General features: G+C 48.9%; 1 protein-coding gene and 1 long non-coding RNA gene across 5 annotated transcripts in view; both read left to right on the top strand.

Annotated features, from left to right (window-relative positions):
• The first annotated feature begins 4,283 nt into the window (after positions 1–4,283).
• The window catches only part of MED27 (mediator complex subunit 27), a 219,771-nt gene continuing 206,028 nt past the window's right edge, over positions 4,284–18,026 (top strand). For 2 of the 4 annotated variants that reach the window (XM_055541463.1, XM_055541464.1), the window contains exons 1-2: positions 4,289–4,576; positions 6,866–7,010. In XM_055541463.1, the coding sequence (XP_055397438.1) occupies positions 4,374–4,576; positions 6,866–7,010 (348 nt within the window). In that variant the 5' untranslated portion in view covers positions 4,289–4,373. Of the gene's footprint in view, positions 4,577–5,198; positions 5,633–6,865; positions 7,011–18,026 lie in introns of those variants that run through there. The other 2 variants (XM_055541461.1, XM_055541465.1) reach the window with 2 other exon arrangements.
• LOC129623677 (uncharacterized) overlaps positions 7,038–18,026 on the top strand; it is a 30,851-nt gene continuing 19,862 nt past the window's right edge. The window contains exons 1-2 of the long non-coding RNA XR_008700619.1: positions 7,038–7,214; positions 17,400–17,573. This is a non-coding gene — a long non-coding RNA (uncharacterized LOC129623677). The remainder of the gene's footprint in view (positions 7,215–17,399; positions 17,574–18,026) is intronic.

Below are 18,026 nucleotides of genomic sequence, written 5' to 3'. Positions count from 1 at the left end.
AGTTGCTCAGTCAAGTCTGACTCTTTGTGACCCCATGGACTGCAGCATGCCAGGCCTCCCTGTCCATCACCAAGTCCTGGAACTTGCTCAAACTCATGTCCATTGAGTCGCTGATGTCATCCAGCCAGCTCATCCTCTGTCATCCTGTTCTCCTCCTGCCTTCAATCTTTCCCAGCATCAGGGTCTTTTCCAGTGAGTCAGTTCGTCCCGTCAGGTGGCCAAACTATTGGAGTTTCAGCTTCAGCATCGGTCCTTGAAATGAATATTCAGGACTGATTTCCTTTAGGATTGACTGGTTTGATTTCCTTGCAGTCCAAGGGACTCTCAAGAGTCTTCTCCAACACCACAGTTCAAAAGCACCAGTTCTGTGGTGCTCAGCTTTCATTATAATCCAACTCTCACATCCATACATGAGTACTGGAAAAACCATAGCTTTGACTAGATGGATCTTTGTTGGCAAAGTAATGTCTCTGCTTTTCAATATGCTGTCTAGGCTGGTCATAGCTTTTCTTCCAAGGAGCAAGCATCTTTTAATTTCATGGCTGCAGTCACCATCTGCAGTGATTTTGGAGCCCCCCAAAATAAAATCTGTCACTGTTTCCATTGTTTTCCCATCTATTTGCCATGAAGTGATGCCATGATCTTTGTTTTCTGAATGTTGAGTTTTAAGCCAAGTTTTTCACTCTCCTCTTTCACTTTCAAGAGGCTTTTTAGTTCTTTGCTTTCTGCCATAGGGTGGTGTCATCTGCATATCTGAGGTTATTGATATTTCCCCCAGCATTCCTGATTCCAGCTTGTGCTTCATCCAGCCTGGTATTTCTCATGATGTACTCTGCATATTAGTTAAATAAGCAAAGTGATAATACACAGCCTTGATGTACTTCTTTCCCAATTTGGAACCAGTCTGTTGTTCCATGTCTGGTTCTAACTGTTGCTTCTTGACCTGCATACCGATTTCTCAGGAGGCAGGTAAGGTGGTCTGGTATTCCCAACTCTTGAAGGATTTTCCACAGTTTGGTGTGATCCACAAAGTCAAAGGTTTTGATGTAGTCAATAAAGCAGAAGTAAATTTTTTTTCTGGAATTCTCTTGCTTTTTCTATGATCCAATGGATGTTGGCAATTTGATCTCTGGTTCCTCTGCCTTTTCTAAATCCAGCTTGAACATCTGGAAGTTCACGGTTCACATACTGTTGAAGCCTGGCTTGCAGAATTTTGAGCGTTACTTTGCTAGCATGTGAGATGAGTGCAGTTGTGCGGTAGTTTGAGTATTCTTTGGCATTGTGTCAAAACATGATATGGAGTTTGCCTTCTCTACTCTTCCCCTAGAAAGGATGAATAAACTGAAGCCATAACCAAAACCAGCCAAAAGACACAGATATTTTTCTTCACTTTTGTAAAGTTAAATAGTATCTTCTGCAAAAAAACTTAAAAAAGAAAAACAACTCCCCAAAAGAGATTTTTAAAAAGACCATTTAAAATATCGAACTATAGGACACAGTTCATTGACAAGTTCTTATCAACAGGGTGATGTCATTAGAGACAATTTGAATAGAACCCTTGCTGATCCTTGCTTGATTCTATGCAAAGACTCCTCAAGTGGGAGATGGAAGCGTAGGTCACAGTCCCATCGGAAACTTTCTCAGCACATCCTCCTCACAGTTAAGATCTTCTGACTGTTCATTGTATGCTGAGGATATTTCAAAAGCTTTGCGTGCAAGGTGTTATAAACCCCACAGCTATTTTATAAAGATAGGTGTTGTTACTAGGGGCCTCCCAGGTGGCACAAGTGGTAAAGAACCCACCTACCAAAGCAGGAGATGCCGGAGATGTGGGTTTGATCCCTGGTTCAGGAAGATCCCCTGGAGGAGGGCATGGCAACCCATACCAGTATTCTTGCCTGGAGAATCCCATGGGCACAGGAGTCTGGTGGGATACAGTCCATGGGCTTGCAAAGAGTCAGACACGACTGAAGTAACTTGGCACGCATGTATGCATGCATGATTGCTGCTGCTGCTGCTAAGTCACTTCAGTCGTGTCCAACTCTGTGCGACCCCATAGATGGCAGCTCGCCAGGCTCCCCCGTCCCTGGGATTCTCCAGGCAAGAACATGGAGTGGGTTGCCATTTCCTTCTCCAATGCATGAAAGTGAAAAGTGAAAGTGGAGTCACTCAGTCGTGCCCGACTCTTAGCGACCCCATGGACTGCAGCCCACCAGGCTCCTCCGCCTGTGGGATTTTCCAGGCAAGAGTACTGGAGTGGGTTCCATTGCATGATTACTAGACCTAATTTACAGATGAGAAAACTGAGGCTCAGTGAGACTCAATGAATTGTTTACAATTCCACACCTAGACATTTCCTGCTATCTCTACCCCTTTCCCTTAGGGAACACTATAAATGGCCACACTAGAAAGGTAAGGTAGAAAATGAAACTCTATAAACCCAAGACAATAAAACACCTTTCTTTCTTAAGGGTCTATTAACATCTCTGAGTTTGTCAGACATCCTGAGCAGGTTCAGGGTTTGCATTTTTTGGCTGGAACATCACAGAAGTCATGTTGTGATCTGTGCCTCACATCAGGGGGTGGGTTGTCCTATACTGGTGATTTGACCTTGATCTCTCAGTGTGGTGTCAGCCAGGTTTCTTCACTGCGAAGTTCTATTCCCTACCCACCCCTCACTGACATTATTGAATTAAAAACCTTTATGATAAAATATATATAACCTAAAATTACCATTTTAACCATTTGAAGTGTCCAGTTCTGTAGCATTAAGTCCATTCTCACTGCTGGGCAACTGTCACCAACATGCACAGAACTTTTTCATCTTCCCAAACTGAAATTATGTCCTCTGAACAATGATTTCCCTTTCCCCCTTCCACAGCTCCCGGCAACCACTATCCACTCTCTGTTTCTATGAATTTGACTCTTCTAGGTACTTCATCAGAGAAGGCAATGGCACCCCACTCTAGTACTCTTGCTTGGAAAATCCCATGGACGGAGGACCCTGGTAGGCTGCAGTCCATGGGGTCGCTTAGAGTCGGACATGACTGAGCAACTTCACTTTCACCTTTCACTTTCATGCATTGGAGAAGGAAATGGCAACCCACTCCATGTTCTTGCCTGGAGAATCCCAGGGATGGTGGAGCCTGGTGGGCTGCCATCTATAGGGTGGCACAGAGTTGGACACGACTGAAGCGACTTAGCAGCAGCAGCAGCAGGTACTTCATATAAGTGGAATTATACGGTGTTTATCATTTTGTGTCTGACTCATTTCACCTAGTATAACATCTTTAAGCTTCACCCATGTTATACGTCCCTGTGTGCTCAGTGGCTTCAGTCATGTCCTATTCTTTGGGACCCTATGGACTGCAGCCCCCCAGGCTCCTCTGTCCATGAAAGTCTCCAGGGAAGAATATTAGATTGGGTTGCCATGCCCTCCTCCAGGGGATCTTCCCAACCCAGGGACCAAATCGGAGTCTCCTGTGTCTCCTGCATTGCAGGTGGATTCTTTACTGCTGAGCCAGTGAGGATGCCCTCACCCACACTGTAATATGTGTGGGTGTCAGAACATCCTTCCTTTTTAAGACTGAATAAATGTTCCCTTGTGTGTATATGCCACATGTTAATGAACTCATCCCAGGACGGACACTTGGGTTGCCTCCACCTTTTGGCTCTTGTGGATAATGCTGCTACAAACTTGGGTGTACAAATAACGAATACCTTTTCCAGACCCTACTTTTCCTTCTTTTGATCATACAGCCAGAGCTGAAACTTCTGGATTATTATTTTTTCCTTCTTAATTAGCGAGTTTCTTGAGGGATGCTACTTTGAGACTATATAACCATGCTGCTATTCCTCACCCTTTCACCCCCTGGCATTCTTCAGTTCCTATTTGAATCAATAATTAATCTAACAGTTGCCAAGTAGTAATTTTCTTTCCATCATTCATTCTGCATTTATTAGCTGGCATTCTACTGTAGGGAAGAAATTTCCCTTCTCCCCCATTGATTTACGAATATGGAGGAATTTTATTCAATCCTTTACACCACGGACCCTTTATTGCTCTGAGCAATTCATTTCCATATGACTCCCAAAAGTGCAAGTTTGGGGAAGTGAGGGAACTTTCTGTATTTCCTTGTTACCATGAAGAAAGCCGAGAGCGCAGCCCGACTTCCCTAAATTCAGGTGATCGCGTTCCTGCCCACGCATTCCTTTAAAGTGGAAATCCTCTCTCCTAGGGTGGCCTCACAAACCTCCCGGACGGCCCCGTCCCGCGAAAACTACATTTCCCAGAATCCTCCGAGCGCTTGCGTCATCAGCGGGCGCGTCTTTTTGCTCGCCGGTTTCGAAGAGCCGGCTGTGGCGGCGGCAACATGGCGGACGTGCTAAGTGTTGGTGTCAATCTGGAGGCCTTTGCCCAGGCCATTAGTGCCATTCAGGCGCTCCGCTCTAGCGTGAGCAGGGTGTTCGACTGCCTGAAGGATGGCATGCGGAACAAAGAGACGCTGGAGGGCCGGGAGAAGGCCTTCATTGCTCACTTCCAGGACAACTTGCATTCGGTCAACCGGGACCTCAAGTAGGTACCGGCTGAAGGGGCCGGGGGTCGGGACCTCCTACCCTGCCCCACCCCCGCGGGAGTCTCCTTAGTCACGGGCTGCTCGTTCTTTTCGTTGCTCCCTCTCTCTCCTCTCTAGGCCTCTCCCTGCCCCTCACGGCCTCCTCATCTTCCACCCCCGCTTTCGCGTCTCCCTTCTCTTGGCGTCCTGCTGTTGGCTGACTCCCGCCACCCAGGACCACCTCTGTGGTCCTTCCATTCCTCGCGAGGGGACCTGCTCTTCCCATTAACTTCCACTCGTCTTCTCGGCTCGTCAGGGTTCCCACCTGTGGGCCCTCTGGGCTCCACCACGTCTGATCAAATAGTACCAAAAAGGACCTGTTCAACGCTGCCCCAGAGTCAAGTGTATTCCACCTAATTGGCCACAGGTTTTCGTCCCTGAACTTGGAATTCATCAGTTCCAGTCCCTACCCCACCTCCAAAACATGATTAAACAGGCTTTGTTCTTTCTCTTTTCTCCTACCCCACCCCCTAACCACCTGATCACTACTTTAACTCCCACTCTCACTGCTTCTATTAAGTTCCTGCCTCAAAAGAGACCTCATCACAGGCTTAACCAGCTTAATGACTTCTGCTTAAACACCTCATCCCCACACCCCCACCCTAGGCCTCCCAACAAAAGCTAATTTGGGGTCCTTCAGGGTTAAGGATTGTATATTTCTTTCTCTTAACAAGTCAACTTCTTCTACTTTATCAGTGACATGAAGTGAGAGGATGCTTGTAAAATGCCTGGTACTTAATAGGCAATTTTTAATAGGTCCTATCCTTATGAGAGTCAGACCTTCTCAGGGAAGTTAGAATTACAGGGTTTTTGTCTTTTACTTCTCAAAACTGACCTTAGCAGGCGAAGGCATTGGGTGAGCTACTCATCCTAATTTCTGGAGTGGCTAGGTTTGTTTTTTTTTTTTAAGTCTCCTCAACTTGGTCTCCTTAGTAACCAGATGGAAGGAGGAGGTAGAATGGAGGAGGAGGTGGTAACCAAATGCTGGGAGCCTCTTCTTATTTATTTTTTTTCTTGTAAGTAAGTTGCCATTCTTGTTCTGGGGGAGAGCCAGGCGGCCACACCCCCTCCTCACTCCCACACTTACTTTCTGTTCTCTGGTGAAGTTCCAGTTAATACTTGCCCTGCCTGAGTCTGGGTGCTGGTGGTTCTTCCCTTTCTTCTCCTCTTCGGTGGGTTTTCCTTGGTAATGTGCAGGGTGCTGAAAACCATCAGCATTGTAGAAAGTTTAATAAGAGTGTTGATCTCACCCCATTGTCTTCATAAATCTGTAGACAGCAGCGCGAAGAGGAAAGAGGCTGAAGAGTCCAAGAAGAACGTGGCATGAGAAGCTGTTCCTATGGTCTCTTGTTGACACTCGGGCACTGGCCCCTCAGAACGTGCTGCTGAATGTGCTTTTGCTGTTCACTCTCTTTCCCAAGCTGCTCTAGGGTTTGTTTTTTTTTTTCCTGCTACACTGAAGCGTGTTTGTTTGACACAGCCCCCTCCATGGTGTCTTTCCGTTTGTTTATCTCTTTTTTGTTTTGTTAAGTTTTACCATCTGTGAAGCACCACGTACAAATCTCTCTCTCTGTGAATGGTAAATAATCATCATTTATTGAGGTACTTGCTGTACTGCAAATAGAATGATCTGTATGTGGATCTGAAAACTCTCTTAGTGAGAAGCAGTGTTATACCACATTTTGAAATTCCAGAAGGCCCTCCCCTCCCCCAGCCCTGCAAAGAATGATTTGAGTTGTTCAATCCTGATTTTAGGAGTCCTGTTGATTTCATTGCTCTTGACCCTTGTTCTCCTCTGGAATGGTGCCAGAAAGCTCAGCTGTAAAATGGGATAAGCCCCTGCTAGGGGTTCTCTCACGTGGCTCTAGTCATCTTCTTCTTTTTAATATTTGTCTATTTACTTGGGATTTTTGTTCCGTCGTGTGGGACCTTTCATTGCAGCACTTGGACCTTCCATTTGCTGCTCAGGCTCAGCTGTTCCATGTGGGTTTCATTGCTCCTCGGCATGTGGGGTCTTAGTTCCCTGACCAGGGATTGAACCCGTGTCCCCCACAATGCAAGACAGGTTCTTGAGTGCTGGACCACTAGGGAAGCTCCTGGCCCTTGTCTTCTTAACCTTTCAGAAAGTATTTCTTCTTAAGGGACTTATAAATGAGCAGTTTGAAGAACAGCCTTGGACCGATGCAGTAGGCTAAGGACTGGAGTTTCAGGGGACTCAGGTTTTCTTGCTGCGTCTGTTTGCTTTTCAGTGAGCTGGAACGTCTGAGCAACTTGGTGGGCAAGCCTTCTGAGAACCATCCTCTCCATAACAGCGGGCTGTTAAGTCTGGATCCCGTGCAGGACAAAACCCCTCTGTACAGTCAGCTCCTCCAGGCGTATAAATGGTCAAACAAGGTAAGGGGGATGTGTCAGGAATGAAGCTAATACAGGAAAAAGCAAGCTTTCTGACATTGCATAAAGGCAGAAAGTGAGGGTAAGTTTTTCTTAACTTTTTTTGTTCTTGATTTGGCATGGGGTTATAGAGTTGGAAGTTTTAGACTGTCCCTGGGAGAGATTATATAGTCCTCTGAAGTCTCAGAAATTAATCATGATGCTCAGGTAATTACATTTTTTTTAAAGTTCAAACTTGGGTGTGTTTAACCTAGAGACTGGGTTAAGGAGCAGTTATTTTGACCCCATGAAATCACACTCCGAGTTGTGCTGGTGTGTGTGTGTTTTTCTGGGAAGGACTCCCTAGCTTTCATCAGATTCTCGGGGGTTCCTGACTCCCAGGAAGCGAAGGACTGGTGGTCTGCAAGTGCAGCTGCACACTCTGCTTTTATTGCTTGGCCTGCCTTCCCCATTGTTGATGGAACGTCTCTAGAGGACTGTTTGGTAAATCACTCTCACTGTCCTTTTTTCATCTGTTGTTTTAAATTGAACTGTAGTTGATTGATAGTATCGTATCGGTTTTAGGCGCATACATATCTATGTATATATTCTTCAGATTTTCTCATTCATAGGTTATTACAAACTATTGTGAATAGTTCTCTGTTCTGTGGAGTAAGTCCTTGCTGATGATCTATTTTATATATGGTAGTGTGTGCTTAGTTGCCCAGTCGTGTCCGACTCTTGGCAGCCCCAAGAACTGTAGCCCACCAGGCTCCGCTGTCCACGGAATTCTCCAGGCAAGAATACCGGAGTTGGTGCCATTTCCTTCTCCATATATATAGTAGTGCGTATACGTTAATCCCCACCTCCTAATACTCTCTCTTCTCTTAACTACTCTGCCCCCGTCTGTGGGAGATTGCTCTAAGCGCTCTCTATTGTTCACTTGCTCAATTGTGTCTGACTCCCCATGGAGGGGAACACTCTCCATAGAATTTGCTGTTCGTGGTAGCCCCGTGGCGGAGCCCCCAGGACCTCTGTGAAAGGAAAACTAAGCTGCAGTGTAAGAATACCAGGAGAATCAGGCTCGTCAGCCTGGCGCAGTCCGTGTGCTTGCTCACGGGTTCCTCTTGTTTGGTGCTGTGGGCTGTTGTGTTGTGCTTTGTTTTGTTTTCTGCTGCTGATGGAAAGCTAGAATGTATGTTTGGAACGATTTTGGAAGCTTTTCTCCCTAGGCTGCTGCTCCCTGGAGAGGATTGTTCTTAGCGTTACTGATTGTGATCTGCCCTTCCCTCTCCCGTTACCCATCACCCTTCTCCTCTTTTCACTCTTGGGTCTCAGGTGACAGATGAGCCGTGGCAGTGTTTCTGGCGTGTAGCATTATGCCTTTGAATTTCTCTGTGGGAATATTTAACATTCTTTGGTTTACAGTGGGACCCAGGCAGCTGCGTCTGAGACTCAGGGAGAAACGATTTATTGTGGGACACTAAAGAAGGAGCTTGAGCCCGGGAGGCACGCATTTAGCCTGTAAGGGTTGTCCTCCAGACTCGGGCTGCTATGGACAGAAACCCACTTCAGTCCTGAGCATCAGGTGCCCAGCTGGTGTGGGCATCGGTCATTCTGCTGCCCTCTCTGTGCCCGCTTCCCAGTGTTGGCCTGGTGTCTCCCAGTGGTGGGAAAGACAGGCCGGCAGCTGGAGGTTTGTGTGGTCCTTCACGCCAGACGCTGAAAACGGATGCGAGCCCTGTTTGGGAGGAGCCCCTGCCTACCCAGACAGCTTGTTGAGCTCAGCGGTTGGGATTCTCTGATTGCCCAGTGCAGATCAGCTGAAACGCAGGGATTGGGGCTGCACGGATAGAGGCAGGAGGGGGTGCAGGACAGACACAAAACCATGGCTGTCTGGGGCAGTTGCCAGGGCCAGACACCAGGCTGTTCAGGCCCCACACGGAGAACGCTGCCCTCTCAGGCTGTCCTGTGTGAGCTTCCTTGTTTCCCCAGGGGCTCGTGTGGGCATCCTAGCACGGGGGATCTGATGTGTAGGTGACTTATTTCTGGTTGGATGCCTGATCTTGCCTTTTGGATGTGGAAGCTGTGTTGATGTATCGTGTGGGTAATGTTCTCAGAATAGGCTCAAGTGGTGGAGACGTTTCAGTGGTGGGAAGATTTAGGCTGATCTTGAGGCCATGAGTGCCAGAGACCCCAGTGGAAGCAGCTGGTTTTAAATCAAAGTGATGACACGTACCGGTTGAGTGAAGGTAGTTTTTTTTTTTTATTTTTAAATTTCGGCAGGTGAGTTGTTACACACTCCTTAGCGGATTCCGACGTGAAGGTAGTTTTGTTTGCCCAGTTTAATAGAATATTAAGATAGAAGTCCCTGTTCCTCCCCTCTCAGATGCAGAGGAGGGTGTGTTAGGGGAAAGAAGCAGTACGTGTGCGGAAATGCTTGTCCTGGAGACGCTGCGGGTTAAAACTAGATGTAGAGATGTGTCAGGGTGTACGTCCTGCCCAAGGAGTGTGAGTGGGGTTGGGGTTTGGGTCGCGTCCTGGCCTGGCGCACGTGGTGAAGTGACTGTTCCTTCACCAGCTCTCTATGCCCAGCAGGGAGGGCATTTTGGACCCCTGCACCATTACTCTGCAAAATAAGGAAAATGAATCAGAGATGTTTTTAGCTTATCCCCTTATTTTATAGCCAGGCAAGTCAAGGCCCCATGAACCACCCTGCCCACGGCCTCATAGCTAGACTAGAATTTGCCACTCCTGACTTAGCCCAGTGTTCTTCACTCTAAAACTGGATGCTGTAATCCCGTTTGGCTTAAGGTTTTGACTGTACTAAACATTTTCCCCTCCCTTTAGTCTTCTTGTCAGGAGCAATTCATGTGTCATACTTTATTCATGAATCTGTATCACGTTTTACTCATTTTTAGTGGTTTACTGAAGGGTGGAGATGGCAAATACAGGCCCCGCTCCTCACACTGTCGCTCCAGTCCAGGGCAAACATCGCTAATCACCTTCTGCATTCTTCCCTGCTGAGGCTCCCTCTGGACTCACAGCTCTGTTGTGGGGCTCAGCGGCCCTTGCCAGTTATCCAAAGTGGGCTGCAGAGAAGACATGTTTTTTATTTCTGTTACGGTAGATAATGTGTTATTTGGCTATTGCTTATTTATACTGTCCTTACTCTAGAAGGGATTTGAAATCTGTTATAAGAAAGCTGTACTTTGACCTTGAACAAAAAGAGGAAACCAAGGGTAAGGATGCCTTATATACATTTCTTTAATAAACTCAGGAAGTAGCCCCAAGAAATAAGCCAGTATTCTAATTTCCAGCTGGGGTTATGGAAGCAGGAAGCAATGATAGGTGTTTATCTTGCCCCTCCTACACATGAAAAGAGCTTTTTGATTGCAGATGCTTTCATCATTCATCATTTTACTCTCCAAGAGTTTAAACCAGTAGGTACATTAATATGTTAAGTGGATTTTGGGGTAACTTGCCAATGTCAGCTTTCCGCACTGTTGGCTAAGAATCGAAGAAAGTTTGGGAAAGGCTTTGATACCACCCATTTTGTGATGAACTTTCTGTTTTATGTGCTGTTGGCCAAAGAGAAGTCTTGTTCACGCTTACTGACTAATTATTTTCTTTAGGGGATTTTGTAATTTTTGTAAAGTCAGTCAGAATATTAATTACATGGTAGTTGGCATAATTGTTAGGGTAACACATTTAAAAATTAATGTAATGAAATGATGTCAAATTGCTGTGAGCAGCACTTTCCCTGTGCTGAATTGGGGAAGGAATGTAGCTTTCAACTCTGATGCACCTATAGATAATTGTTCTGTAGAGGGATGACAAGCTCTCTTGACGAGGGCAAAAAATAATTGGCGTCAGCGCTGTCCTTATAAGATAGCGGACGTGGACTTCCGTCACTGATGGCACCCAGATATGCCAAGCGTTAGACTGAACTGACTCCTCCAAGACCCCTTTCTGAAGGTTCCCAGCATCTCCTCACCAGGGATTTGATTTCCGGCTTTGACTGTCTTCCTTTCTTGAAGACCTCAGCCCTTCCCTGGTAGAGTTTGAAGCAGCGAAGACCCCAGAAGTGTCTCCTAGGGTTTAGGAAGTAGGCCCTGGGGAAACGGGCTGCCGCTGCCTTTTTTTGGCTTCTGTACACTTAATTTTTCACTTTTATTAGAGAAAAAGTGACTTTTTATTCCAGGAATATTCAGTTGGAGAGTCTGCAGACATTTTTCCCATTTTACCCTCCCGAGCTGTTATCACCAGAATCTGGTTTTCAGCAGCTTGAAGTTGCTGTAACATCGATGTCCCGCAGATCCAGCCTCGACGGTGCTCTTGACGTTTTGGGCATCAGGGAGCTAACGGTGCCGGGACTGGTTCAGGCTGCAACACGGAACCTTTTCCTCGAAGCGCCCCGTCGTCTTTTAAGTCCCAGGGGAGAGAGACTGCGCCTGTCTCGTTCCCTGGGGGAGTCCCACCCCAGTGCTGAGCGGGGCTCCTGGTACCCAGTGCACATTCAGTTATAATTCACTGAATGAATGAGAGAATAAGTAAAGAGCTTTTTCTGTTGAATTTTTAATTTACAAGCCCTTTTGTGGTTTGTGTGCTTGTATTTTTGATGAAGCGTGATTAGGGCATTTCCATTTGGGGCCATCACTGGGAAATCTAGCTATGTTACTTGTAGATGAGAAGATTCTGAGGTCCTGTGGTGGAGGCTAGGGCCAGGCTTCAGAAGGGTAATTTGACAGGAAAGGTGAGGTCAGTTGGTGAATTGACAGTAAGCTTTTTGAGGGCCAAGCCTGGTGTTTCATCGATGTGGCCTGTCACCTGGGGTGCCTTCGGCGCTCAGAAGGGGCGGGGCTTGGGGGAAGCCTTCTGGAGTCGATGGAGTCAGGCTCATTTCAGCGACAGCACCCCATGTCCGGTGTTCTGTGGCAGCTGCTGTTTTAGCAAAAGTGCGAAAACTATCTGGGAAGAGCCACGTCAACTCTGTCAGCCTCTCAGGGTTTATCCCACCTGGTGTATTACCGAGAACTGACTGTCCCGCTCGGTGCACTACCGCTCACTGGATATCACACTCAGTGTGAAGTGAAGTGAAGTCGCTCAGTCATGTCCGACTCTTTGCGACCCCATGGACTGTAGCCTACCAGGCTCCACCGTCCCTGGGATTCTCCAGGCAGGAATACTGGAGCGGGTTGCCATTTCCTTCTCCAGGAGATCTTCCCAACCCAGGGACTGAACCTGGGTCTCCCGTATTGCAGGCAGATGCTTTACCATCTGCGCCACCAGTGTATTTATTACCAGTAACTAATTTACGTTCCTAGTGTTTTTCTCTCCACCAGGCCCACCCGGACTCACTCAGGGAATATGGATTCATTCAGAACATAATGAGGAAAGAAAAGCACTAAAATAGCCCCCAAGCCTTAGTCATCACTTTGGATTAGGGACTGTTCCCAGATTGTTCTGATTGTTAGCAGAGGTCCCCGGTACCATTGTTAGAGGTTTTCTTTCACAAATTTGCCTGGAGTTTGACTAGAGTCGAGTCTTCCCTGGTTGGCCTTGAGCCTGCACCCTTGCTGCCCTCCCCACCCCAAGCCCTGTGGGAGCATTATGAGAAGAACAAAGAGTAACACAACCAAACAGAACAAAACCAGCCTCCGGGGTTTCTAGATACTGCTGGATTCAGAAGTGAAGGCAGATACAGCCAGAAGCGTCGAGACTTGGCTCTGAGTTCTGGAGTTGGGCTGCCCGAGATACGATCCACCTCTGCACTTAGCCTGTGCCTTGAACACGGGACAGGCTTGTTGGAAACATGCGTTTCCTTGCCTGTGAAGGGGGACGGTGCAGCCCTTTGTATCATAGTGTTAGAGGGGAGATGAAGGGCACAGCGCGTGTCGTGCCGTAGGGTGACTCTGTGCAGTGAGTGTGTGTGAGTGGCACGTGGAGACCGTGTGTGTGTCTACGCCGTGGCAGTGTTGCTCAGGCTGCAGACTTGGCCTTTGGTTCGCATTCCTGCTCTGCTCCCTGACAGCCATACGGTGTCCCTCTGTGTGCCTCAGTTTTGTATTCTCTGAAATGGGGATGACAGCTGTACCCACCACAGAGAAATATTTTGAGACCGAATGAGGTAATATAAGCACAGCACTTCCCTGGCACAGAGTAAGTAGGCTCTGGGGGCTGGTATTATGATCTTAAAAGACGGTGACCAGGACTGACCCTCGGGGCATGCTGGCCTGTCTTCCAGTGGTTTCCCTATTACCCGGCCTCCCAAACGTGACTTCAGTATATTCTTCTGAAATCCTACAAATCACAAGTTCATGTAAGTAGTCAGAACCTTTTACCCTTGAGGAGGCCTGGACATAGATCTCAGCACCTCACACATTGGTATGAATTCGTGGGAGGGGCTGTATTTCCTCATAAACCTGGAGATGGGGTGAGGGTTTGGGAGTTTGGTGAGGAAGGCACTTAGCCTCTTGGGGGCCTTGTGGTGTGGAGCCAGGGGTGTGGATGGGACGTGGGAGTTGAGGGGCGGTAAAGGCAGCGTGAAGGGCCTGGAAAGAAACCACAAGCAGGAAGGAAGGGACGGCCGAGGAGCCGGTGGGAAGGGCTGTGGCCGGCCCAGGGCAGACCATCGCTGTGAACTGAGGCGGAGTCCTCTCACTCAGGCCGTCAGGGAGGCCTTGCTCCCAGAGCTCAGGGTTCAGGTTGGTCTGTGGTCCCTTATCTGGTGGGGAGAATGCCATGGGCGTCAAGGATTTCTAGCGTTATTTCCTTAGGAGAACATTTGCACGCATGGGCCTGTGTAAAAACAAGCACTTGGATTATATCCAGTTTGTGAATTGGGTGCTTGTGACCAGCAAGGCTCTGGGGTTGGACTCTGTTGGGTTTGAGGCCCCAGCTTTATGACTTGGGGCGAGTTGGACACCCTCCCTGTCCCAGCCTCCTCATCAGTCACAAGTGGGTGATAACACGTCCCCCTTCCAGGACTGCAGGAGGACCAGTGAGTGTAACATGCCCGGGACCCAGAGCAGCGCCCAGCGCGTAGTGTGCGCGTGTGCCGTTAGCACCTCTTATTCCCTGTGACAGCAGGGTAAGGCTTTATCGAGGCAGCGGTGGTCACAGGAACGTTGGACAGAGGTCTCGAGAGTCTGGGGTTTGGTTCTGGCTGTGCGTTGTCCAGCCGTGGGCCCTGGCACGTGTGGCTTTGCTCCTCTGGGTTCTAGCTGCCTTGTTGGTAAAGAGTGGGCTGGATGATGGCTGAGGTCATCTCTCACCTGGGAAAGAACGGTGGAATCGTTTGTACATTTCCATGGTCCTGGAAATGAAAGTGCACCCCGGGAGTGGAGGAGAGTCAGTCTCGTCCGGTAACGTCTTAAGCGCAACCGTTGTGTGTCCTGCTGTGCCCACTACAGAGCATCTCAGACCAGACCAGGGCAGAGCTCAGCCCCAGAGGCCCTTAGTGGAGGACTCCCTCTCAGAGGTCCTCTAGACAGCGTAGCCTCCTGTGACACAGGAGTGGAGACGTTAGTGGAAGTCACGTGAGGCCCCCGTAATTCTAACTGGGCTCCACCCAGGGCTCTGGCCTGACTCCATGTCTCTGTTCCGCTCATTAGTTGTGGTTTCTGGAAACTGTCACTGTATTGTGGCCTGGAATCAGACTTGTGACTCCCTCCTCCTTCCTCTCTGAAGGAGCAGGAGATCTGTTAAGAAGCCACCCTGAGCAGGGGCAGAGGCGGCTGGACGTGTGGCACACGTGCCCTCCAGGAGTCTCTCTGTCCCGGGTGGGCGTTCGGGGGACTCAGCTTGAGTCCCGCTTTGGCTGTCTTACAGTAGCCCTTTCTGGGCTGATCAGGATTGTGTGTTTTGCCCAAAGCCTTCTGTGGGTTGTAACCAGAGCCTGCAAAGGGCACTTTCTCTTCTATTCCAGAGATGTTAGTGGACAGGAAATGGCCCCATATCATTTTTCCTCCAGGTGAGTTGCACATTGATGGTGGGGGATGGAGGCGCAGGGTTATCGGTGTGGAAGGAATCTGATGTCCCGCCTGCCCACTTTCTCAGCTTCTTTTCCTTGTGGTGGGTTGAGCCGGCGCAGGGCTGTGAGGCTCCTTGTGCTTCTCTCGTGTAATCCAGGCCTCCTCCGGGCCAGCTCATCTTTTCTGCCGCTTCACTTGCCAGTTGTGTCTGGATGACGCCACGCTTCAGGCCAGCCCTAGACTCTCTCCTGACAGGCTGACTCCTGCGTCAGAGAGCCTGCTGGATGTCTGCACTCTAAATATACGTCTTACATTTGTGTCCAAAGGGGAAAAACAGGGTACTGACTTCCTTGCCACTGTTAACGTAAGACCTGACCCAACTGGACTGTGTCCTGAAAGAGCTGTCCGTGGATTCTTGGAGCTGTGGCTTAATGACTGCATAGCAAGGCTGCTGCACGTTTGTTGTTCTGTTTGTGAGTGGGGGTCTCGCTGTTTTCTTTTGGCCACGCCGTGCAGCTTGTGGGGTCTTCGTTCCCCTACCAGGGATCCAACCCGAGAGCCTGCAGTGAAAGCTCTGAGTTCTCACTAGACCTGCGGGGCACTTCCTGTGAATGGGTCTCTGTACATTTCAGTACCTGGAGCCCTGATGGCCAATTTTGCCCATAGGCAAGGTCAGCCCCATGAGCTGACCAGTGCCTCCCGAGGGGCGAGCTGGGGGATGCTGGGTCCGCACCGGACCCCGGACTGCTTGCCTGACTGTCCAGCCGTTTACCTAGCTCACCACACTTAGGTTTCCTGGAAAAGGCGTTTATTCGAAATCCTCCCTTATCCCTGGGGTTTGTGATGAGAGTTAGAACCCCCCGAGTTTTAAGATCACATGAGTTCTTGGCCTGTCTTTCTTAGCAGACGACAGGCACCACTGAAGAGGTTTGTGTAGTTAGCAAGTAGAAGCGTGTTTTCTTTCCTTTGAAAGTCACTGCGATGATTTCTCTGTGTTACAGTTCCTCTCTGCATTTCGTCCTCTTCACCTGCATAGTGAATCTGAAGACACTTCTTTCTGTGGGCGTTAGCGCAGGGCCAGCGCAGAGTAAGCCCGCGGTGGGTATGGGCTTTCTTTCAGTGCTGCACATGCCCCCTTCACCCCTCAACACTTAACTTAAGCCGGTGGAGACGTGGCTGGTTAACTAGAGTACCCTCAGCTTGGTTTGGATAGCAAAAGTGCTTGCCCTAAATGCCTTTAAAGTTTCCAAGAAGCCACAGAGGATTCTAGAGGCTGATGCTCGCCGATCTTTGTTTTTCCCAGTCTAAAACAGAGCAGTCCGTGCTCATTTTAATTGCTTGGATGAGCTCAGACATTGAGATTTTAATGCGTTTTCACAGTAGTTCAGACAGCGTCACCACATTATCCTGCTGGCAGTTCATCGGAATCCTTGGCCAAAACACTGTGCTTGGGGACCTTGGCTTAGAAAACCAGAGCGTGGTAATTTCCTCGCAAGATGTCTTGTGGGGAATGCTGCCTTTCCCGGGGAGACTTCCTCTGAATCGTGTTGTCCTTCTCAGTCACGTAATGATGGGCACATCTTGCTTTCGAGGAGGGTTTTCAGAGCTTTTGGTTTGCAGAGGCTGGAGTTGCTTTATTCTGATGAGTCACGAGGTGGGAATGGGCCCTCGTAAGCCTTCGGTTTGTTTTTGATCCTGAAGGCACACTGACAATATCTGGTCCCCGGTGGGGTCTGGAGGGCACCTCCTAACACCTGCACCTGCCCCTTCCTCTCCCACCAATTAGCCAGCAGGCCAGCTTCGTAGGGAGGTGGCCACTGGGAGCCAGTGACCAGGGGAGGGCTGGGAACACTGCCTCTGGGTGGGCTGACGAAACCAGCAAAACCAACCAGGCCACATCGCTGCCTCGTGGATTTCACTCCCTCTGCACATCAGCGGCCCTGGACCCTCCTGCGTCCAGCACTGCGGTCAGTCGAACCATGGTTTCTGGTGCTTGGCACGTGCTTAGTAAGCGTTGGTTGCTAAACGGATGAGCGAACACCCCCACCGCTTCTCTCAGAGCCCGGGACATTTGCAGAAGTCTCCTCACTGGCCCCACTGTCTCACCACCTCCTGTCTCTCCCCGCATAGCATCAGAGTGACCTTTAAATGTGCAAGTTTGAGCTCACAAGTCTCCTGCTTAAAATATGTTGATGATTCCTTCTTCTGCTCAGGATGATGACGGGTGCCATGATGGAGCTGGTAACAGTCCGGCTCACTGTCTGACTCCCGTGGTGTCCCAGCTCAATCCTCAACCTGCGAGCCCTCCTGCTCTTTAAGCAGCCTGTTTCAGCGGGCCCCACCCCTCATGTTTGGCTGATATTCTCTTGCTTTATTGGGAGACTCTTTTTTAGCTCCTCAGGTCAGGGTGAGGTAACCCCTCTGTACTATCTTGCAGTGCCCCTTGCCCACCTCGTGGTGTGATCCGAGTTGGCCTGTAAGTACCAATGGCTGGAGCTGGGGCCAGGGACACTGCCTGCCTGCTCACCAGTGTCTTTCCAGTATCCGGCAAGACCTGGCAGAAGACAGACCAACAAAACACCTTCAACTAAGAGGCTTCCTTGTCTTTGAAGTCAGTCTTACGATTCTAATGACCCGTGTTTTTGGAGGGAGGAGGTGGGGGCTTAGGTAGGGCTCCGGGTCCCACTTCTCTTGGTGGGTGGGAGGTGGGTCTCAGCCACTGCATTTTCTGAGCACACGGCTGCTGAGATGTCTTTATTTGGCTTGTGCATTCCACTCATGGCCTGACTTATTGAAGGATAATGCATATTAAGTTGTTTTTTTTTTTTTTCCCAGCTAGTTTGGGGATACAAACAGAAGGCAAATTATCTTGATTATTTTGAGGCAGATCTGAAGAAGGCAAAGAAAGGAGACAGTGAAAAGTTGAAGTGTCTTGTGTTCATTTCAGCCCTTTATCGTTTCTAAAGCATGAACGCGTTTGTCATCTCCTTGGATCAGAGAGGCTGTGTAGCTTGTCATTAAAGACAGGTGCTCCGGGGCCTGCCTGGGTTCAAGTCCTGCTGCT

Source organism: Bubalus kerabau, chromosome 11 (assembly GCF_029407905.1).
Source record: "Bubalus kerabau isolate K-KA32 ecotype Philippines breed swamp buffalo chromosome 11, PCC_UOA_SB_1v2, whole genome shotgun sequence".
NCBI classification, from domain to species: Eukaryota; Metazoa; Chordata; class Mammalia; order Artiodactyla; family Bovidae; genus Bubalus; species Bubalus kerabau.
The sequence above is the reverse complement of the archived record's forward strand: the minus strand, read 5'-3'. Positions and strand labels throughout refer to the sequence as shown.